This window comes from Tiliqua scincoides, chromosome 3 (genome assembly GCF_035046505.1).
Source record: "Tiliqua scincoides isolate rTilSci1 chromosome 3, rTilSci1.hap2, whole genome shotgun sequence".
Classification (NCBI taxonomy): domain Eukaryota; kingdom Metazoa; phylum Chordata; class Lepidosauria; order Squamata; family Scincidae; genus Tiliqua; species Tiliqua scincoides.
The window spans coordinates 11,914,734-11,937,738 of record NC_089823.1 but is presented as its reverse complement, the minus strand read 5'-3'; the positions used below and the strand labels follow the sequence as shown (position 1 = coordinate 11,937,738).

General features: G+C 47.2%; 1 protein-coding gene across 2 annotated transcripts in view; it reads right to left on the bottom strand.

Moving 5' to 3' along the window:
- Window positions 1-627: 627 nt before the first annotated feature.
- The window catches only part of LOC136643984 (N-acetylated-alpha-linked acidic dipeptidase 2-like), a 38,246-nt gene continuing 15,868 nt past the window's right edge, over window positions 628-23,005 (bottom strand). For both annotated transcript variants that reach the window (XM_066619434.1, XM_066619435.1), the window contains 11 exons: window positions 19,336-19,421; window positions 16,770-16,889; window positions 15,370-15,452; window positions 14,570-14,633; window positions 13,067-13,134; window positions 8,824-8,915; window positions 6,658-6,748; window positions 5,073-5,337; window positions 3,495-3,576; window positions 2,897-2,989; window positions 628-817 (listed from right to left, as the gene is read on the bottom strand). In XM_066619434.1, coding sequence (XP_066475531.1) covers window positions 628-817; window positions 2,897-2,989; window positions 3,495-3,576; window positions 5,073-5,337; window positions 6,658-6,748; window positions 8,824-8,915; window positions 13,067-13,134; window positions 14,570-14,633; window positions 15,370-15,452; window positions 16,770-16,889; window positions 19,336-19,421 — 1,234 coding nt within the window. The remainder of the gene's footprint in view (window positions 818-2,896; window positions 2,990-3,494; window positions 3,577-5,072; window positions 5,338-6,657; window positions 6,749-8,823; window positions 8,916-13,066; window positions 13,135-14,569; window positions 14,634-15,369; window positions 15,453-16,769; window positions 16,890-19,335; window positions 19,422-23,005) is intronic.

Below are 23,005 nucleotides of genomic sequence, written 5' to 3'. Positions count from 1 at the left end.
AGAAAATTAAAAAAAAAAGAAAGTTCCTTGTCCCTTGGTAGTCATTCATCTCACCTCAGAAGGTTGAGGATACTCAGACCAGGGTCTTATATGGTAATCTGAATCATTGGGCACAGCGGAATACCCTGGTTCCAGACCTGTTAGGTCTTTAAAAGGTCTGAACCAATAAGCTGGGCTCAGAAATGAGCTGGTGCCATTGAAGCTTTTTAAGTACTGGCAAAATATAATCAACCATTAGTAACTTAGTCTGGAATGTGGTGGCCAATGGAATGTTCAGAACAATTCACAGGCAGCCTTACTTCCACCAGAAGGTGAAGGGAGAGGTCACACAAGGCACAACCTGTTCTCACCATACCTGATGGTACACAGAAGAGTACCAAGAAGCATTTGTACAGGTCCAGAGCGGCAGTATCAATGGAGACAAGCCTAAGTGTCCATAAATGGTCACTTCACCAATGTCCTGAAGTGCCACTGAGTGGCTCAGACCTGCCCACATGGGTTGTGTAGCATCAGTGAGGCTACGGTTGAAGAGTACACTCGTTTGGAAAGTTTTCCGGACTTTAACTAACCATGCAATGCAAGCAGGCAGTCCTGGTACACCTGTCAGTCACTCCCATCACTGCAGTCCTACAGTGCAACTTTCAGTGTCCCTGCAGCTGCCTGTACCGTGAAGGCGGCCACTGAGATTTGCCTCTTGACTTCCTCCCACACTTTATGTTGGTCTGGCCTGCTTTCAATATCAAACAGGGCATCGTAGATCCCAGGGAAAGACTCTCCGGCATACTTGTTGTGGCTGCTTGGAGCAAAGATGATGTGTCTGCAGGGCAAGAGAACATTTGTTTTCAAAAATACAAACAGGCCCATTCTATTAGAGCAGCTCCCCTTACAAGGCTAAACATAGCCAGCAGAACTGTCTGTCCTACAGCTCTGAGCAGTGGGGATTATGCATGCAAAGCACAATGAAAGCAGTGACCAAGTCACAATAAGGGAGTTAAGATTTGTGCATCCTTATTTTTTATTGCTTTTATCACAAACTATGTGCTTATAGTCTTCCCCTGTGAATCTAGGGAGAATTTCCAAAGATTCTCAGATGCATATCTCACAGGTTCATGTACCACAGTGAATCTCTAATGCAGTGGTTTTCAGACTGGGGCGTCGCGATGCCCCAGTCTGAGGGCCCTGGCCTCTTTCCCCATAAGGGGCGGGGGGCAGGGAGGAGGCAGCGGAGTGATCCTGGGGATTGCATCGCTGCCTCCCCCCTGCCCCCACAAGGACTTACAGCGGTGCAAACTCTCCTAGAGAGTTTGAAAACTGCTGCTCTCATGCACTGGGTGCAGGACTGATCAGTGCCTTTGGGGTCAGGCTTTTCTGTATAGCAATTTGGGTGGCCCCATGATTAACAAGTCACAATAAATTCTACTAATGGGTTGGAGCACACATCCAGCTGTCTAGTGCAGCCTGGGGTGGTTGGAGCAGGACCAGAGCACATGTGTTGTTGGAATGTCCATCCTTCATTCCTTTTTTGTGTGACAGCATATGTCTGAATAGGGCTTTCTCTGCATAACCTACTTCACAGGGTTGTTGTGAGGTGGGGAGGGCTGGAACATGTACAGTGTGAGCTCCTTGAAGGAAGAAGGAATATACCCAATAGGGTAATGGTTGTCTCTCAATTGGAACCAAGGCTTAGATCAGGGGTGCCCAAACCCCGGCCCTAGGGCCACATGCGGCCCTCGAGGCCTCTCAATGAGGCCCTCAGAAAGCCCCCAGTCTCCAATGAGCCTCTGGCCCTCCAGAAATTTGTTGGAGCCCGCACTGATCCGATGCAACTGCTCGCAGCATGAGGGCGACTGTTTGACCTCACATGAGCTGTGAGATGAGGGCTCCCTCCACTTCTTGCTGTTTCACGTCTGTGATGCAGTAGCGGCAGCAAAGGAAAGGCCAGCCTTGCTTTGTGCAAGGCCCTTTATAGGCCTTGAGCTATTGCAAGACCTTCATTCATTCATATAAGTTCATCTTTAATATATTCATTTATGTAAATTTATTCAAATTGTAAATGTAAGTTAATTCTTCCCCCCCCCCCGGCCCCTGACACAGTGTTAAAGAACTGATGTGGCCCTCCTGCCAAAAACTTTGGACACCCCTGGCTTAGATGATAAATATAGACTGGTGAGATGAGGGAGGCCACTGTTATCTCTTACCTTTTCCCCCTCTAAAAAGCAGCAGCCAAGGCAGCCAGCAATCAAAACATTTTAAGACAAATATATAAAATAAAGTATCAAAAAAATCAAATAATAGATGGCTAGTTCCTCTGGTACAGGGAGTTGGGCTGCAAGAAAGGGCCTTGATTATTGGGTGCAGCAGTGGTGTGGGTGAAGTCATTTTGGAAGGCAAAGTGTGATAGTGTTGGTCACTGAGTTTGTACAGCAAAAGGAATTTCTAGGGGGAAAAAAATATTCATTGGTTTTTCCTGGTTCCCTCGCCCCCAAAAACTGCTTGGGGGGAGTTACGGAAGTGATCTGTGGGAAGCTTGGCTCTCCCACCTGTTTGAATTTCTCACACACAGATACTGAAAGGAAGCCTTTCAAGAACTACTGGTTCATGCTTTACAAAGGAAAATGTTACCCCTGCTAATTGGGTAAGGCACTTTTTCAAGTGGGTGCTCCTTTTTTTAGCAGGGGGAGAGTAACTGGCCCACCTCACCCCAGCACTGTCTGTTCTAGTGGCTGTCTGCTGGTATTCCTTGGCATCTTTTTAGATTGTGAGCCCTTTTGGGACAGGGAGCCATTTAGTTCTTTGATTTTTCTCTGTAAACCGCTTTGTGAACTTTTAGTTGAAAAGCGGTATATAAATACTGTTAATAATAATAATAATAACTTCCTGGTGAGATGAGGCTTACCTGTAAAAAGGCCTGCCTGGCAAACCAAGAGGATCAATGAACGCTCTCTCCAGAAACATTAGCTGATCATTCATGCTCCGCAAGGCAAGAGGGCTGTGGAAGACAGAAACATGAGATGGGCTGTAGCCACCCCTGGGTATCTGGTAGGCATTTCTACCTTTGGTGCTGTTTTCTGTGTGTGTGTGTGTGTGTTCTAAAGCTAGGGCTGCTACACTCCCAACTCACTTGCAGGTTTTGTATTTTTAACAAACCAGTTGCTGGGAAGATCCAAACAATTTTGTCTTCCCTTGCCTTTGGTGCTTGTTCACTCGGTTGCCTGTTATCTTTTTTTTGGCTGCTCTGTTAACATGCAGCTGTCACAATTCTTCTGGGTTGTGGAACTAGCAGGGCAGCACTCGGGTGTTCTGAAGTACTTCTGTCCATTTAGTTGAAGTGACAGAAGCTGGCACTGGACCCAGGCACCCTCTTGTTTGGCAAAAGAACTGAGAGATTATAAGGGCCAAACTAGACGTTAGGGTGTATGTTCTTAAAGTAGCAGTCACAGAACACAGAGGCACTGTTCTGCCTGTGAAACCTGATGGTGTGCAATTGTACTTACTTGTTCTTATCAAGCTGAGACAGCCTTTGATGAAAATCTGCTGCTTCCTTTGTGAAATTAGCCACGGCAGAAAAGAGGGGATCTGCAAATACAGAGTTACTCAAACAATGCCTTAAGAGAAAAAAAATTCACCTCCCTTTCTGAACAAGAGAGAAGCTGCTTTGTTTTTAAGGGAAAGGAATGCAATTCTCAGCTCTGACACAGAGGCCCTGGGAGAGTGCAATTAGTTCTGGCTTAGGAAGAGATGATGTCCTCTATACTGCTTGCTAGTCATGGCATTTCAGGTTCTCAGGGAGTTCTTTCCCACCTCTACTGCCTGAGATTCTTTAACTGGAGATACTCAAAATTAAACTTGCAATTCTCTGCATGCAAATGTGTTTTATGGAGTCATATCTACAGGGCCAGCATAAAGGTATGTCATTCCCTCCAGAAGATAACTGGCTCGTCCCACACCCCAGTCACTGATTTGTACCTTGTTTTGGTTGGTAAAACTGATGATGCTAAGAAAATACAGGTATACTCCATAAGCCTAGCCCTGCACCAAGATATGCAGAACATCTCTCTCTCTCTGATTAAGCCTGAAATCTATAAAAATATTCTAGTCGTATGAACATCCTCTTCTCAAAAATCCTAGCTGGAGATTTCATGGGGAGAAGTTCTAAGGGAGCAGGTCACCGTGCTGTATTCAGTGATATTGCTAGGGAGGTGGAGCTTGCACCAGGTGACGCACATGGGGTGGGGATGGGGGTGATTCGCACTTGTGAATTTATAGAAATAATACCATTGTGTTATATACCATTTGATGTGGAATTTACAGCAGAATGCAATTTAAAAAACGAGTGAAATATCTCTATTCTTTCAAAAGTTATGACAAAAAACGCAACTGTTTCATGTAACAAAAAAAATACATTTCCTTAATTCAAAATGGCCCAATAAGACTGATGGTTTAAAGAGCCAATGAGATGCTATGACACAGCACAGAACCAATAATGCGTTAGTAAACTGATACCCTGGGGGCTTGACAACACTAGTGACCAAAATGAAGGTTTGTAGGAATACCATCATGGTATATACCATTCAATGTGTAAGTTACAGCAGAATGTAATCAAACAGACCACCTTGAAATATATCAAAGGGTATGGCCAAAAAACCAGTGGGGATGGGGTGATGGTACATCACCAGGCACACCACTCAGGTTGTTGCCGCACCCACTGCATGGAAGGAGGTCCATCATGGGGTGACATGCTGGCCGCCCATACTGGGTGATGCAAACCCTAGTGACGTCACTGGCTGTATTCAAGCCCAGTGACACAATTGCGCACTCTCCCCTTTAAGGCAACTCAGTGCCAGTCTCCCTTTCCCTGGCACCAGCGGAAAGTCATCTGCAGGCCTGCATTAAGAGCTTTGTCTAAGAATTGCATATAAAACTGTCAAATGACCAACACCTGTGAGGTGCCTGAATTAACAACCAAAAGTCACTCAAGGTGGCACATTCCCAATCTGTTTTTAAGCAGGGGGAGTTACAAGTGTGTCGCTGACAAGCGTTCGAGATGCATACGTTGAGGATGCAATACTCACCAAATGAAACACGATACTTCTCAAGCTGTGTCTCGTGTTTCTTGGCCAAACTGTGGATTCCGTTGGCAAAAGTCCATAAAGCTCCGGCATAATCTTGGCAATTGAAAGGGATGAGTGGGGCATGGGCAAGCTCGTAAATCAGGCCTCCTCGGAGCTGAGACACAGCAAGCTGCTTGCTGAAAGTTGGGTCAAAAAACCGTTCAACTAACTCAAAGGTCTCGTATGTGGTGTGATAAACGGGGTAGCTACTGAATTTGTCCACTTTCTGGAGAGGAGAACAAGCAAGCCAGTCAACCACTTTCAAATTGCTGCAGCAGCCCTAACTGGTGAAATACTTTCTGTCTTTGAATATACTTGGGACCAAACTCCTCGTCAGGAGGACTAGTTTGAAGGGGGACATGACAGGCATCGGAAATTATGCAGGGGGATGGCCAGAGTGCATGGAGGGATATTCTTCTCCCTCTCATGCAATACCAGAACCAGGTGACAGCCACTAAAACTGACTGGCAGAAGAGATAGAACAGACAAAAGAAAACATTGCTTTACCCGGCATGTAATTAGTCTGTGGAACACCTTGCCGCAGGACGCGGTGATTGCATCTGGCCTAGATTCCTTGAAAAGTTGATTGGACAGATTTCTATCACAGGATACAAGCCATGATGGGTATGTGCAACCTCCTGGTTCTAGAAGTAGGCTACCAGATACAAGGGAGTGGCAACAGGATGCAGATACCTTGTTGTCTTATGTGCTCCCAGAAGCATCTAGTAGGCCACTGTGAGATACAGGAAGCTGAACTAGATGGGCCCTTGGCCTGATGCAGCAGGGTTCTTCTAATGTTCTTATGAGGGTGCTAAACAGTGCTACGCTTGCATCAGAGTGAAGTGGTGGAATCACTTCTGGCTGGAGATAGGAAGGTATTTTTTTTTAATGATTCCTTTTAAAAATCTGAAGGCAGAAGTAGGAGGATGTGACAGGCTTGGCAGAACCTTTTTCATCATATGTTGGGTGGGCATAGCTTCTTTGGGTGGGCATAGCTTCTTTTTCTTGCCATGGCCATCAGAAGGACCAGAATTAGTATAGTGGTCACAGAAATGGTCATTTCATAGTGTAAAAGTGATGAAATGCCGACGATCCATGATCAGCTAATTTAAATTTGTTTAAATTTTTTGCAAGCTGCAGCCATGGTAATGGGCAGGGAGCATATTTACACTGGGCTTGTTGTAGGGGTGAGGTAGGTTGATCCTCCATGCTGTTTTGTCAATGAAAATTCCCAAGAGCCAACTCACTCTTTTGTCCATTGGGGAACACTTATGGCTACAGGTAATTTTTGTGTAACAAGGCAAGAAACAGCTTCTGGAGGGAGCAGAGTAAAATTCTAAACAAGAAAATAAAGTGGGAGGAGGGTTAGTCACTCTTGCACACTGAGCATATTCTATGCACACTGTGGAAATTACTGTCCTCCTGCTGGCCATGGCAAAGGTGCCTTTTCCTTTTAAAAGGAAGGGGGACACTTCTGCATTCAGAACTCCCCCACAATTAAATCACAAATAGCAGTGTCTCCTTTTGGGCAATCTGGTTGACTTACCCTATTCTTAGTGTAACGTGTTCTGCCCGAAGCAATCCCCAGCCGCTGAAAATAAGCTTCAAAATCGCTGCCTGATCCCAGTTTGTTGATTCTGGCCAGAGATAAGAGATGCTATAGTTAGACCTCTTAAAGTGCCATCATTCAGTGGCTTCGGAGCATTGGGGGGGGGAGGAGTTATCCTTGGAATTGTGAAGAGGGCTCAGATCAGACCCAAAAACAGATCTCGGAGCAAGGCTTTGCAAACCATGAGGTGCATCAATGCAAGCACATTAGCATGAACCCCATTAAATTCTACGCAGCAAAGCAAATGTGCTGTTAGCATGATTGTGGGATGAAGGGCAAAATTCCCCGCCCCTCCAAAACTGGGCCAAAAGTGGCAAATTTAAGCCCTTCTCTGTAAAGACTTTATTGCCTGCTGTGCATAAAACTAAAGCAATTCTCAAAGTAGAAAATGAGCCTGAGGTAGTGACAGAAGAAAGTTATACCCATCTATGACACTAGGTGGCCTGGTCTGTGCTGAGCAAGTCTGGGGGGGGGGATGAAAGGTCTCCCCAAGGATGCCCACAATAGTTAGTCCCTTCCCATTCATCACAACAATGGGCATTTTACCGAGTAGGATACAGCCTCACACTTCTGACCAACAAACCCTGTTACAGCACAAGCCTGTGCATGTCTATTCAGACATAAGTGCCACTGAACTCTATAGAACCTACTCCCAGGAAAATACACACAGAATTGCAATCTCACTGCTCACTCCTTAGCCAGCCCAAAGCATGCAACAGGCTCTGTAAAAAATTTGTTTACCTATTCCATCACACCATGGTCCCCAATGGACCTACTCAAAGCTGTGCCAGCCCTTTGGCTAGCACACATTCAAATGGGCCCGAGAGGACATGTCAAGGCCAAGATGGGAGCATAGGGTGGTATTGGTGCTGCTGCCACCTATATCTGCCCTGCCCTTCCCCAGCATGCTCCCAGCCAGTTCCGATCCGCACACCTTTCCTCACCCTCCCTTCCTACAGCCCACCCATGCAGCCAACTTTCTGGGCCCAGGGGTGGTTGAGTGCTCTGGTGAAATGAGTGCACAGTCACCAGCCATTCCTGCTGGTGGTGCCATGCCATGTGGCACTGATACAGCGGCTGAGCCAATGACCTGAGCCTTCCATCAATGGAATGCAGGTTCCATCAGCGGGAGACCTGATTAGGACTGGGTCACTAGTCTGTCACAGCAAACACAAAGAAAACATCTTCTGGCACCTTAATGGCCAAAACTTTTATTGTCCCAGAGACTTTCATGGACTACAATTTGCTACAGCAGCTGAATGAAGTGCTATTTTTAGTTGGAACACAAGTAGATAGCTAGAGAGACATGTGTATATCTATTTTACAAACAGAGAGCAGGGCCAACAGGCCACAGAATTCAAGAAGTACAATCTGTGGCATTTCTGTGCAAAGCTTAGCTGTATACAAGATAAGCACAGCAATGACTCACACCAGCTGTCATTGGCAGTAACACCATCTTCCTAGCTCTGTTATGCCTATTTAACACTTGTAGTGGGAGAGAAAACCCTGGTCTCACCCTAGTCCTAAACAAATAGAAGCGTATGTGCTGATAAATGCTGGTTCACGGTGAACTCCAGGATTCATTGGACAACCCCACTTATGGGCTTACTGGAGGTGACTCCAACGTCAGAAGAATTGCCCTTTCACGTGTTCACTTAAACCAGCGTTCTTCAACCTTGGAGTTGGGACCTCAATTGAGTTGCAAAGCCTCAGTCGTGGGGTTGCAGCAATTTACAGCGATGAAAAAGGTAGAAAACCACTGAGCTAGAGCACCACCAGGTAGGTATCTGGTGTACCCCTTCAGGAACCAGGAGACTGTGTCCCAGACCTGCTCAGGTTCTTAGCAAGTGTGCTAAGATAGCTTTCACTAGTGCCAGGCTTCATGGTAACTTTTTCTGCACTCTCTAATAAGAAAATTTGGTTATAGTGAACAGTGCTGGGAAGGCATAATAGGGTGGGGAGTGGGCAGATCAGGTGCCTGGAATTTTCTTTTTAAAAGTTTTAATCAAAGGACTGGTTCACACATGAATGTGCATAGCTTCATTTCTCTAGCCTTGATTACTGTTCAATCTATGCATGAACCAGACTAGAGGAGATTCTTACCTGGGAAGATGTGCATTTTCTGGAGATGGGTCCTTTTCAAGCCAGCTGTCATAGAGAGATTTGTTTTCGAATCCTGCATCAGGGCTTGATATCTAGGACAGGAAAATAACATACCTGAAGCATCACAGTTATTCAAGATCTTAATATTGTAGGGGCTCCAAACACAGTGATCTGTGTCTAAGTCACTGCCACAATCTAGAAAGCAAACACAAACAGACATGGGGAGAGGACATCTGTATACACATCCAGGTGCCAACACCCATGGACCACTGACACACAAGACAACGATAGACTGGACCTAAAGCTGCAACCATAAGCAGGGCCTTGGAGAGGAATTTTATCAGGGGTCCAATGTTTCTTTTGGGTGCCTTTGGGGGGGGTGCAATGTTTTGGGGTGGGCGTTTTGGGGTACACAATTTCTTTTGGGTCCCTTCCTTTTTCCTTTGGATCATAATTTCTACCAATTATAGTATATAAAACCATGGAGGCTTACGCAAAATGAATGCTAGTCTTCACACAATATATGCAAACATTTAATGAGATCCCAGGAAATCTCTGGCTCCCTTCCTTTGGCTCCCGGGCCCCTTTTTTGATCCCGCACCCAGGTACAATGTACCCTCCTCTCATGAGCCCTGAAGGAGAACTGTTCACTGATTACACAGGCCTACAAAATTGAGGTTCAGAAAAGTTTTTCCCAACTTTATGGTGGTTTGATATGAATTTGGGGTGCCGAATCAAAAAATGGCATCCATTTTGCTTTATCATGTCTAGTTTTGGAGAAATAGCATAGGCTCATTAGTGAATGGTTCAAGCAGCTTCCTCATGAGGAAGCCATGGTGTAGGCTTCCTCATGAGGAAGCTGCTTGAACCATTCACTAAAGAGACTATGCCATGTCTCCAAAACTAGATGTGATAGGGCAAAGCGGATGTCATTTTTGGAATCAGCACCCCAAATATACCCAGGAGTTGGTGTAACGTTTAAGGAAGCAAAATTTGTGTTGGCCTGTGATATCTAGCGGTTTAGTTAGCAGTTAGTTACCAACCAGGCAAAGAGGCACCTTCTCAAGTGGTGCTCCTCTTCAGTTGTGTAGCTAGAGGGGGGTAAAAATGCTAAGTTTTTAGGCACCTGAATGCCAGAGTAAAGCATCCCCTCCTCCTCACTACCAGAGCTATACCGGGTAGTGGGAGCAGCACAGAGGTGTCTCCTCTGTGTTGCTCTCACTGCCCCAAATGGCTGTGAAGTTGAGGGCGAGGGCCTACTTTACACAGGCGTTCAGGCACTGGAAAAACTTAGCATTTTGACCCCCCCCCATCTAGCTACACCACTCCTCCTCCTCCTGGAGGAAAAGTCCATTATGGGATAGGAGCCATGATGTGTATGTGCAACATGTGCAATAGCACGGTTCCCCTTCGGGCCACTTAATGAAGGCACCCACTCCAGAACATGCAAGCGGACAGAGTCCAGACCCCCCTCCCTTCTCATGGCAACACAGGACAGCCCAATCCTATCCCCTTTCCTGGGAGTAAGCCCCATTGACTATAATGGGACGGACTTCTGAGTAGATATGCAGAGGATTGGGCTCCAAGGCTGCAATCCTGTCACACTTTCCTGGGAGTAAGCCCCATCGACTCTAAAGGAACTTACTTCTGAGTAGACATGCCTTGGAGTGGGCTGTGAAGCCCCACCCCGCCTCACTCTGCCCACCCCGTGGTCCTCCTGGGGATGCTCAGCCGGAGGGATGCTGGTGAGGATGCAGGCAGGCAGCGCCCTCATTTGCATGCGCAGAGCTCATTGGAGGACGGAGGCACCGCCCTCCGCGCAGGTAAAGGGAACGGAGGGCGAGTGGCTCACCTGGAGGAGCCTCCTAGCTGGAGAGGTTGAGCCTCCCGAGCTCAGGAGTTCGCCTCCACCCGGGGCCGCCTGGGCAGGCAGAGGGCTCAGGAGCGCGACCCCTGGTGGCCGCCAAGGCAGCGGGAGTGTGACGCTGGCTGCCAGCAGGCAAGTGCATGGAGCCTTGGACGCGCCTTGGGAGGAAGCCACTGGCCCCCCAGGCAGTAAGTGCCAGGAGCAGGACCCCACCCCGGGAGTCCGCCGCCCGCGTTTTGCTGCCTGCCTGCCCCGCTTGGGCACCCTAACCGCCCTCTCCTCCGCTCCACCCGCCTGCCAGCCCGTGGCTGGGCATCCCCCAGGTGGGTGTCCACTGGGCAGGCCTAGGCTGAGCCTCCAACATCTGACACACACACGTGTGAACCGGCTTCCGAGCAGCCCCTGCATCGGAGGAGGCTTTTGGCGCAGGGTTCACCTGCGGAACGGGCTGCCACTTGACGGCTCAGATGAAAAGAGGCTGGAAGTGTACCAGATAAAGTGCAAGATCAGTAGCGTCGCTAAAGGGAGGTCGCGGGGAAGCAACTGCCCAGGCTCCACTCTTGGGGGGCAGCCTGGCACCGCCACCCCCTCTACACTCGCCACCCCCTCCTGCCTGCTGGAAGGCTCCGTTCCCTGGCTTTCTACCCCTCCAGGCGACCTGAGCAGACCCCACTGCAGTGAGCGGGCCGACCCGGGCACATCCTCTGCATGTCTACTTGGGAGTAAGTCCCACTGCGTCCCATAGGTCTGCCTCCCCGGAGAGTGCACCTAGCTTGGCAGACCCACTCCGCTGCTGTGCTGCACCCACCTGCCCAGCAGCTTCCTTCCCAGGAAAGTGTGGCTAGGATTGTGGCCTGAGAGCCCAATGCTCTGCCTGTCTACTCAGAAGTAAGTCCTATTATAGTCAGTGGGGCTTACTCCCAGGAAAGTGTGGATAGGATTGTAGCCTCCTGGATTGAGACCTGGTTGAAGACCAGGAAACAGAGAGTGGGTGTCAAGGGGCAATTTTCACAATGGAGAGAGGTGAAAAGTGGTGTGCCCCAAGGATCTGTCCTGGGATCGGTGCTCTTCAACCTCTTCATAAATGACCTGGAGACAGGGTTGAGCAGTGAAGTGGCTAAGTTTGCAGACACCAAACTTTTGAGTGGTGAAGACCAGACGCAATTGTGAGGAACTCCAGAAGGATCTCTCCAAACTGGCAGAATGGGAAGCAAAATGGCAGATGTGTTTCAATGTAAGTGTAAAGTCATGCACAAGAAAATCAAAACTTCACATATAGGCTAATGGGTTCTGAGCTGTCTGACAGATCAGGAGAGAGATCTTGGGGGTGGTGGTGGACAGCTTGATGAAAGTGTCGACCCAATGTGTGGCGGCAGTGAAGAAGGCCAATTCTATGCATGGGATCATTAGGAAGGGTATTGAGAACAAAACAGCTAATATTACAATTCCTTTATACAAATCGATGGCAAGGCCACACCTCGAGTACTGTGTCCAGTTCTGGTCACCACATCTCAAAAAGGACAGTGGAAATGGAAAAGGTACAAAAGAGAGCGACTAAGATGATTACTGGGCTGGGGCACCTTCCTTATGAGGAAAGGCTACGGCGTTTGGGCCTCTTCAGCCTAGAAAAGGACGCCTGAGGGGGGACATGATTGAGACATACAAAATTATGCACGGGAAGGATAGAGTGGATAGAGAGATGCTCTTTACACTCTCACAGAACACCAGAACCAGGGGACATACACTAAAATTGAGTGTTGGGAGGGTTAGGACAGGCAAAAGAAAATATTTCTTTACTCAGCGTGTGGTTGGTCTGTGGAACTCCTTGCCACAGGATGTGGTGATGGCATCTGGCCTGGATGCCTTTAAAAGATGATTGGACAAGTTTCTGGAGGAAAAATCCATTACAGGTTACAAGGCATGATGTGTATGTGCAAACTCCTGATTTTAGAAATGGGCCTATGTCAGATGCAAGGGAGGGCACCAGGATGCAGGTCTCTTGTTATCTGGTGTGCTCCCTGGGGCATTTGGTGGGCCGCTGTGAGATACAGGAAGCTGGACTAGATGGGCCTATGGCCTGATCCAGCGGGGCTGTTCTTATGTTCTTAACTACAATTCCCAGGAAGCCTTGCAGGTCTCTTGTTATCTGGTGTGCTCCCTGGGGCATTTGGTGGGCCGCTGTGAGATACAGGAAACTGGACTAGATGGGCCTATGGCCTGATCCAGTGGGGCTGTTCTTATGCCACACACATCGAGTCCTGTCTCTGCTTATTCTGGTTGTCTTCCCTAGCCGCACTGGGACAAAGGAAGGCTAGCAGCAGCAGCAGGCCGAGGAGGAGAAGGAAGGGGAAGTGGAACCAGACTGTGGTTTTGTACCTCTTTTGTCAGGTTATACACCAATTGGTTCAGGAGGGGAGTACAGTCAACTCTTAATGTGTAGTTGCCTGTGAATTGAAACACAGATAGAGATTGTTTTCAAACAATAATGGACCTGTTAAATGAAATCCTAAAAAGTATTGACTTCATTTCCCCCCTTTAACTCCTAACAAACAAAAAAGCAAATTTTCTGCCTACTGGGCAATTTTGTTAGGGATGAAACAACCACCAGGAACTTACAGGTTACACAAGAAACTTTTCTGACCATTTCTTTTTGCCTTGGAGGTGAAGAATAATTTCCTCACCTCTAAGAGCAAAAGAGAACCTTCGTTCCCTTGCCCCAGCGCCAACGGGTCTCCTTGGATCTGCACCCGCTAGCTTGCTGGTACAAGAGTGAGTGGATCCACGAAGGTGGGGCAAGGCTGGGAAAGGGGGATAGAATAGTAGCAGTAGTGCTGCCTCTGATGTCAACACATCCCCTCCCTGTCTCAATGATTTCAACTTCAGTCATTGTGATGCTAAATGTTCTGTTATGTCTGGGTCCATAAAACAGGTTTCCTCACTTACTGTTCAGAGAAAGGGGTATGAATTAGTGCTTAGTTCAAGAGTAGCAGCTCTTGCCCAATACTGGAAGACAAAATCTGTAAATTAGGTAAAGTTACAAAATTATTGGCTTTCATTAATTAAGATTAACTGCTTCTCAGAAACTGATTTTCAAATATACCAAAATCAGTGCATTTTCCAAATTTACTTCCAAACCAGCCTGAAGACTTCAAATGGGGGGGTGGGGTGCCATGTGTGGGAAGAATAGTTTTCAGCAGGAAAAGGGTACAGAGAAAAAGTATTTAAAAATGGCAGTCATCCTTCTCTGGCTACTTTATTAATAAAAAAAAAAAAGACATGGACAATTCCAAACAAATTTCAAGACTGTAAAAAGTCATGTTCAGTATCTGCATGGACAGGTCTATTAAGCTCTTCTCTTTTTCTTTGGAGTATGTAAATAGTGTACTTTAAGTTCTCTCCCCTTTCTCCACCATTGTTTCATAAGCCTGAGGAATTCATGGAATGTCTCTCAGAACAAGTCGAGATGTGTTAACAGCTTTTCCTAACTTGGAAAGAGAAATCAGACTTATTCAAGGCTCATATGACTATGTAAAATGTGCTCCCAAAGTCAGAAATTTCAGGCATTGCTCTGAAAGGCATAAACGTACTCATGTTCAGGTTTGTTGGTATTCTACAAATAATAATTGCACAAGTTCCTGATGGTGCACTGCCTCAGTGAAAAGGCTCATGCTATATCCGGATGGGGCAGAGTGTGAAAATCAGATTTAAATCCCCTCTACAAGCCTCCCACCCTGCAATAGGTCTCCTCAGACCTGCACCAATGATTTTGCTGGTACAGATCTGAGGAAAGAAAGAGGGCAGGGATCTCTTCAAATCTCATGGCCCTGAAAGCCCAAATCCAGCTTGCTGCTTTCTTGAGCACATCAAAAAGATGCTCACCTTCTATAGAAGAGTCTGTGTTGATGTAAGCAACGGTTCGTGCCTGCAGAATTTTGGCATTCTCCTGCAGTGGGACGAAAATAAAAGCATTACTGCATTGAGACCATGGAGAACTAAGGGCCCAATCCTAAGCTGCATGGCACATTTGCAGGCCCTAGCACAAGTGCTTCGCTGGTGCTAGCCCAATGCTGGACTAACGCCGGGCAAGCACTGGAGCTCCACTGCTCGGTGGTCATGTGGACTGCCAAGCAGCGGAGAGAAGGTGGAGGTGTGGGGGGAGGCGTTCCAGGGCAGAGGAGGGCAGGGAGGAGGCGTTCCGGGGGGAGGCGGGAGATAGTCGAAGCTCCACTGGACCTGGTTGCCCAACACGGAGGCTCTTGATGCTATGCCAACCTTTGAGTCGCCATAGAATCGAGTAGCCCTATTGCAGGGCTACTCGCTTTACCCGAGGGAAGGGGACAAAAGTCCTCTTCTCCCAAGGAGCCACCAGCGGCTGCCTGGAGCATGTGGCAGCCAGTTTCAGCACCGTTACAGCTCCGCGTGCCAGGTAGCTCAGGACTGGGCTCCTGAGCTGCCTCCATAAGTTGCCTCCATAAACTCCAACCATATGAATGGGAAAACCAACTGCATTCATACATAAAGAAGGGTTGCCTCCATTTCGCTCTTTTGTCTCAGAATAGCTCTGAAGGGGGGGCGCTTCCACGCCATGGTAAGGCTCCCTGCAAAACTTAGTGCTTTGCACCCCCTCTAGCTATGTCACTGACCTGCTATTTCCAACATTTTTGTAGTGTATCGCTTACCTCTGCCCACTCTGTAGAGCCTAATAATCCAAATTCTTCAGCGTCCCAACTGGCAAAAATGATAGTTCTTCTAGGCCTCCAACCTGCACTCAACCACAAAGAATCAGAAGTTATACCAAGAATGCATTTTCACTACAGTTACTTAAAAAATAAAACATACAAAATCCTTTATAATACATGAAGCTGAGTTATATGATCTTTGGTCCATTTAGCCCAGCAGTGTCCACACTGACTTGACAGTGTCTCTCTAGCAGACATCTTACCCAGCTACTTGAAATGCCATGAACTGAATGCAAGTCCTTCTGCATAAAAGCATGTTACCTACCACCAAATTATGGCCCCTAAATATCTACACCACTTGGGGTGCTTAACCACCTATCCTTAAACAATGTCTCCAGAAATACAGATTTCTGCTTGCCTTATTTATGATCAGGAACGTATTTATTCATTTGCCTATCATAATTATTGAGCACAAACTCAAAGCAACTTGCCATGCATAAAATCAGACATTTAAACATTTAGCTTCAATCAATGAGAACAATAAAATGAGAAAGTCAGTGTCATAAAACCAGAATACATTTTTAAAACTTTGCTGTATCGAGCTCAAAATGCTTTTGAAATAAAAAATTGAAGACTGAGCACATTCATGGTATGTAGGAAGCTCCAGGTTCAATCTCCAGAATCTCCACATTAGACTAGGAACCACTAGAAGACTGAGAACCACAACTCCCTTTTCCCCACTTCCCCATTGGGGAAATCGATGGCCTGGATACTGTCTAACATCCCCGCCGAAACAGGCAACCAGAACTGCCAACTTTGACAACATCAGGAATCTATGCAGCAGGCAGATCCTGGACGATACACGTACAGGCACATCACATAAGCAAGCCTGCTCTGCACACATGCTGGTCTGCATCCAGTCTGTGGAAGTGGCATCACAAGGGGGGTGCAGGCCACCCGGGTGACGAGCACTGGGGAAAAGTGATAACACTGCCAGCCAAAATTTTTAAAATCTTGGTACTTTCAACTAATACCATCATGTTATATATCAATCGATGCGTAATTTCATGCAGAATGCAATGAAACAAACGCCATTGAAATATCTCTAGTCTATCAGAAGTTATAGCCAAAAAACCAGCAGGTGTGGGGTGATGGTGCATCACCATGCCCACTGCCCAGGGCTTTGCCCCACTCACTGCTTGGGAGGAGGTTCATCATAGGGGTGACATGCTGGCCTCCTGTACTGGGTGACGCAACCGCTAGTGACACCACTGATCTATAGTATATAATGCATTTTCTTGTGAAGTTTAGAAAGCGAGTCCCAGCTTACCGTCATTGTCCCCTGCGTGTTTCTTTTTTTTCTACTCACATGTTCTTATTCTATTTGTGCTGATCATTACCTTGCATCACCATCTTGCCCAAACTCCGAGCAACTTCTTGCAGAACAGCTGCTCCAGTCGTTGGGTCAATACCACCGAACACCCAGGAGTCTCTGTGGCCTCCAAAAATAACATACCTATCTTGGGGGAGAGGAGAGAAAAGTCAGAAAGAACTGGATCTCATTCAAGACAAGCTGGACACTTTTCTGATTCAGATCAGAGACGCTTCAGGGGGTGGATGGCAGCAGGTGTCAGAGCTATAGAATCGTTCACACAAAACAGAGGACTCAGTTCATTTTCTTTCTGAACAGCACAGCTATAGTGTTCTTTTGTGAGCCGCAAATCTTGCAGTCTCAAACTAATGTTGACCCAAAATCATCTCTGCAGGTTTGGTTAACACTGAAACATACTCTTATTCTTCAATGTCTCTGACAGCCCCCAAGACTTTGAAATGTTTTTCATCCACATTCTGGATGTGGGTCTTGCTTTCTTGCTTCAGAAAATTCTGACAATTCTGGGGTACAATCAAGCCTTTGAGATAGTGGTTTTCTACCCTGAGCTGAGGGGAGCTCCTTGATCAAAAGCTTAGCCAACTTCCCTTTATAGATACCCTATGTAAGAGAGCCAGGATGGCATAGTGGTTCTGGAGTTGGACTTAGACCTGGAAGATTTAGGTTCAGATTCCGGCTCTCAGCCATGAAGCTTCCTGGGAGACCTTGGGTCAGTCACTATTTCTCAGCCTCACCTACCTCATAAGGTTATTGCAAGGACAAGAGGAGGGCAGGAACTATGGTGGAAGGGTGGTATAAAAATGTGAAAAAGAAATAAGCAAGCTGTACCTCAGGCTACGTAACAGGTGAAAGGCCCTGTGGGGTGCTATTACCCATCACATCCACCAGTGGTTCCCAAACTTTCAACCGGTGGCTGCCTTGACCTACTGAGTCATTGGTCGTGGCTCTCCATTAGGGCTGCAATCCTATACACTATATAGGGTAGCAGGGTTTTTTGCCAGGATTCATAGCTCCCCTAGCTGGTTTCCACGGCTCCCTGGGGAGCCACAGCTCACAGGTTGGAAACCACTGGTTTAGGGGGAGGTTCACTGGTTTAGAAGGGAGGTCTGCCCTTCTCAAAACCAAGGAGCAGAATGTTGTGACGAATTCCAGTGCTGACACTTTCTTTCAGGCATGCAGGTTCCAGGAACACGGCCACTCCTGTACTGTGGATCAACTTTATGGCCTAAAAGTCACAGCTTGGAGTGGACCGTATAGTACAGCGACACTAAGTCACTACACAATCAGCTTGTGAAAAACCAGGTATGCAGATACATGTCTAAAAAGACCATTCAAATTCACTGCTTTTACTTTATTTTGAACATCTTGGCAGCTTTCTCTATTCAAACTCTTGTACACTAGTACACAACAGACACACAGAGTAAGCAACTGCTGGGAAAGATCTAGAAAGAGTAATGAGTTGAGCCCCAAACCAGACAGAACAGGTGTGCCTTACAACCCTTCCTGAAGGTCAACGAGGGGAGGCAGGCATCTTTGGGAGGGGATTGTTCCAAAGACTTGGGGCAATAAGCAACCAGTTCCTGCTTCTAGCTTATAGTGGGCCTCTGATTTAATTGGCCTGTAAGGTAGGTCAGTCACTGATATCATGGATGGGGCTCTGAGGCCGAGATAGTGTGGCTCCAGGGGATTAGGCAAACCCATCAATGGCGATTGAGAGCTACATGTAGCCTCAGTATTTAGAGGTAATGTGTTGGAATACCCGCTGCAGGGAGCAATGGCAGGAGAGGCTTATCTCCTACAAGCCCCAACAGTGGGCTTCTGGGATGCATCTAGTTGGTGACTGTGTGAAGCAAGATCCTGGATGCTTGGTCTGATCTGGCAGGACACGTGTGATGTTCTTATGGCTTGACTAATGAGCCTTAGGACCTGTGGCATAGCTACAGAGGGCAGTAAGCTACTGCACGCACCACTCGGCGCCATGTAAGCAGCCCCTCCCATTCACTATCACTGCCTTGAATGGCTCCACCGTAAGTGGGAAGGGCAACTTGCACTTCACATTGCAGCGGCTGCAGCACTTACTGCACCCCTCATAGCTATGCCACTGCCTTGAACTAGGGGTCAAGCTACACATTACACTAAGCATCAGAGCTGACCTGTTTGGCTTTTCTGTACTGAAAAGGATTTTCAGGGGATCCGATTCAAATTGGAACTCTGTTGGAAGCAAAAGGTTAAAACTTCCTTCCTGGATCTGGACTGGGGCCCTGGTAGATCTTATTTATTACAGAAAAGTTACCATAAGTGTGTCAGCAGTAACAATGTGCTTAACATAATGTGTAGCTTGGCCCCAAAGGCATGCAGAAAGCTCATGTTACCCAGATCATGTTCTTAGCCAGTGCACTTTCCACATCCATGTCTCACAGTGTTAAAGTGCTGGTTATTGGGGAATAGATATGATGGCCCAATAAGTCCTCTCCACTTTCAAATTCAATTCATGCGCATGTTAGTAACCCCTTAACATCCACACTTCCAGAGAGGGAGCAGTTATGACACTCGGCAGTCATTAAACTAAGATTTACCAGGTTCTTCTTTTCCTTTAATGGTCCCGATGACATTGTATATTCGCGTGATTTGATTGACTGTGTGGATATTCATTCGGATTTTTCTGAAGAAGATGAAGGAGAGAGAGAAAGGATTATTCTGTGGGGGGAAAAAAAAACAGTGAAAGCAGCCAACCTAGGACTGGAACTGGGCGATAGTGATCATCGCATTAGCATTGAGGCTTGATGCTGCTGACAGGGCCAAAAGTCACCCTTCTGCTGGTAACAGAAATGAAGGCTCTAATCCAGTGGTTCTCAGATTTTTTACCGTCCCTAAAGACTGCCGCATGATTTATAAATGCCAAGGGGTATGGCTATAATGGTAATTGGGAAGCAGTTCTCCCCCCTCCCCCAAGTAATAGCTTGTTTAACTCTTGTTGCACGTAGCCTAATCTGCCCTGTCAGTTTCACAAACCAACAAAAATTGGGCCATGACCCACTGGTGGATCCTGGACCCACAGTTTGGGAACCACAGCTCTAATCCAATCTAAGATCACACCTTCAGTTACTTCTGGTCTTGGTCACGGAACTCCTTTCTGAAAGCAATGGTTGAATGTACAAACTTGGCCATAGCCATATGTTTCTGCAGAGTGTTTTTAGCGGGTGAAGTGGGTTCTCCAGGACCCTGCACCTCCTCCAAGCCGCACTTGCAGAATGGCTGTACCCAGTAATACCTTTGCTTTGCACAGTGTTCCCCCTTTCCCTTATTCTTTGAGGGGGAGGAATTGTGTGAACCAGGTCACTGCTCAAGAAGCTGTGCGTGCTGCACCAATGGCAAGTATGTGGCGCTTGTTTTTGTTTTTTATTTTGCAGAATCTAGGCAGGTGCAGAAATGTACCAAGAGCGTAGCTAGAGGGGTTGCAAAGCACTAAGTTTTGCAAGGAGACTCACCATGCTGTGCAAACGGCCCCTCCCCTTCGGAGCCATTCCAGGCCGCTAGAGCAAAACAGAGGCCTATGCGTCTGTTTTGCTCTAGCAGCCCAGAATGGCTCCAAAGCAGAGGTGGAGAGGCTGCTTGCACAGCACAGCGAGGCTCTCTGCAAAACCTAGGGCTTTGCACCCCATCTAGCTATGCTACTGATCTGCTCAAAGGCGTTTAAGCATAAAGAGTTCATTCTGTCAGCTCAGGCTACCCTTTAGTTTGATTGGCACAGCTATGTCAGTACTGGAGAGTTGGTTAAGACTGCACCCTAAATCACTTTACAACGAACTGTCACTACTAACACCACAACAGAATGTTAGAGTTGCAACTCTTTGTCTGGTAAAGAGTTGTATGGAACCTTGGATGAGCAGACACACAAAACACAAGACGAACAGGCCTTGCTGAGGAAGAGTCAGCATGGCTTCTGTAAGGGTAAGTCTTGCCTCACGAACCTTATAGAATTCTTTGAAAAGGTCAACAGGCATGTGGATGCAGGAGAACCCGTGGACATTATATATCTGGACTTTCAGAAGGCGTTTGACACGGTCCCTCACCAAAGGCTACTGAAAAAACTCCACAAACAGGGAATTAGAGGACAGGTCCTCTCGTGGATTGAGAACTGGTTGGAGGCCAGGAAGCAGAGAGTGGGTGTCAATGGGCAATTTTCACAATGGAGAGAGGTGAAAAGCGGTGTGCCCCAAGGATCTGTCCTGGGACTGGTGCTTTTCAACCTCTTCATAAATGACCTGGAGACAGGGTTGAGCAGTGAGGTGGCTAAGTTTGCAGACGACACCAAACTTTTCCGAGTGGTAAAGACCAGAAGTGATTGTGAGGAGCTCCAGAAGGATCTCTCCAGACTGGCAGAATGGGCAGCAAAATGGCAGATGCGCTTCAGTGTCAGTAAGTGTAAAGTCATGCACATTGGGGCAAAAAATCAAAACTTTAGATATAGGCTGATGGGTTCTGAGCTGTCTGTGACAGATCAGGAGAGAGATCTTGGGGTGGTGGTGGACAGGTTGATGAAAGTGTCGACCCAATGTGCGGCGGCAGTGAAGAAGGCCAATTCTATGCTTAGGATCATTAGGAAGGGTATTGAGAACAAAACGGCTAGTATTATAATGCCGTTGTACAAATCTATGGTAAGGCCACACCTGGAGTATTGTGTCCAGTTCTGGTCGCCGCATCTCAAAAAAGACATAGTGGAATTGGAGAAGGTGCAAAAGAGAGCGACTAAGATGATTACGGGGCTGGGGCACCTTCCTTACGAGGAAAGGCTACAGCGTTTGGGCCTCTTCAGCCTAGAAAAGAGACGCCTGAGGGGGGACATGATTGAGACATACAAAATTATGCAGGGAATGGACAGAGTGGATAGGGAGATGCTCTTTACACTCTCACATAATACCAGAACCAGGGGACATCCACTAAAATTGAGTGTTGGGCGGGTTAGGACAGACAAAAGAAAATATTTCTTTACTCAGCGTGTGGTCGGTCTGTGGAACTCCTTGCCACAGGATGTGGTGCTGGCGTCTAGCCTAGACGCCTTTAAAAGGGGATTGGACGAGTTTCTGGAGGAAAAATCCATTATGGGGTACAAGCCATGATGTGTATGCGCAACCTCCTGATTTTAGAAATGGGTTAAGTCAGAATGCCAGATGTAGGGGAGGGCACCAGGATGAGGTCTCTTGTTATCTGGTGTGCTCCCTGGGGCATTTGGTGGGCCGCTGTGAGATACAGGAAGCTGGACTAGATGGGCCTATGGCCTGATCCAGTGGGGCTGTTCTTATGTTCTTAACAGCATACACCAGCAGAGTTCTTTGAATGCAGTGGTTATATTTCAGAGCAAGGGTTATCGGCTATCACAGGTAGAGTAATCAGTAAACAGTCCTAGTCAGCACGATGAGCAGTCAGTCCATAAACAACAAATCCAAATCAGTTTTCCAAGATACACAGTCAAAGTTCATTCCATGGTCAGTAACAACATGTATATACTCACATCCAGCCTCCCAGGTTACTGGCAGCAGTTCAGTAGTCTCCTACTACACTCCTACTGCTGCACTGGAAGCTCAACAGACCAAACATTAAGTAGTTGGAGTGGCCAATCAGTGTAGGCTAAGCCACACCCAGGGTGAGGCAGTCACAGGTGTTTGCTGATCCTGCTGACTCCAGCAATCTGCACCTGTTCCTGAACCACCTTGTTGGCTGTGTTTCTGCCTTATCCAGAACATAGACCTGACACAGAAAACCTACATGATTCAACAGGTGACATGCAGATTCAGGGCTGAAGAAGCTTCACCAGTTGAATTTATGGTCTTAATACTAATAAAAGTAGCAGTGTTTACATTTGGAGTATACAGCAATCTTTACAACAACCCTGTAAGACAGAGAAGTATAAGTTCCGCTGTTGGTGATGAGGAGGGGCCTCTGAGACTAAAGGATAGTGCAGAGGTTCCCAAAACCCTGGGGCACCACGGCACACTCGGAGGGGCACTGCAGGTCCCCAGTGGCCTACTAGCTCTCCAGGGTGCCACCATCTTGGATCACATAAGATCACATGAGATTTGGGTGACACCATCTTGGATCACGCAACATCTTGCAAGATTTCGGTACCGCCAACTTCAATTGTGCAAGATTCTGTGCGATCCACGATGGCACTGCCCAGCCGAGCTGGGAAGAAGAGGCTGCGGAGATGTCATGACTCCAATAAGTTTGGAAACCACTGGGAAACCA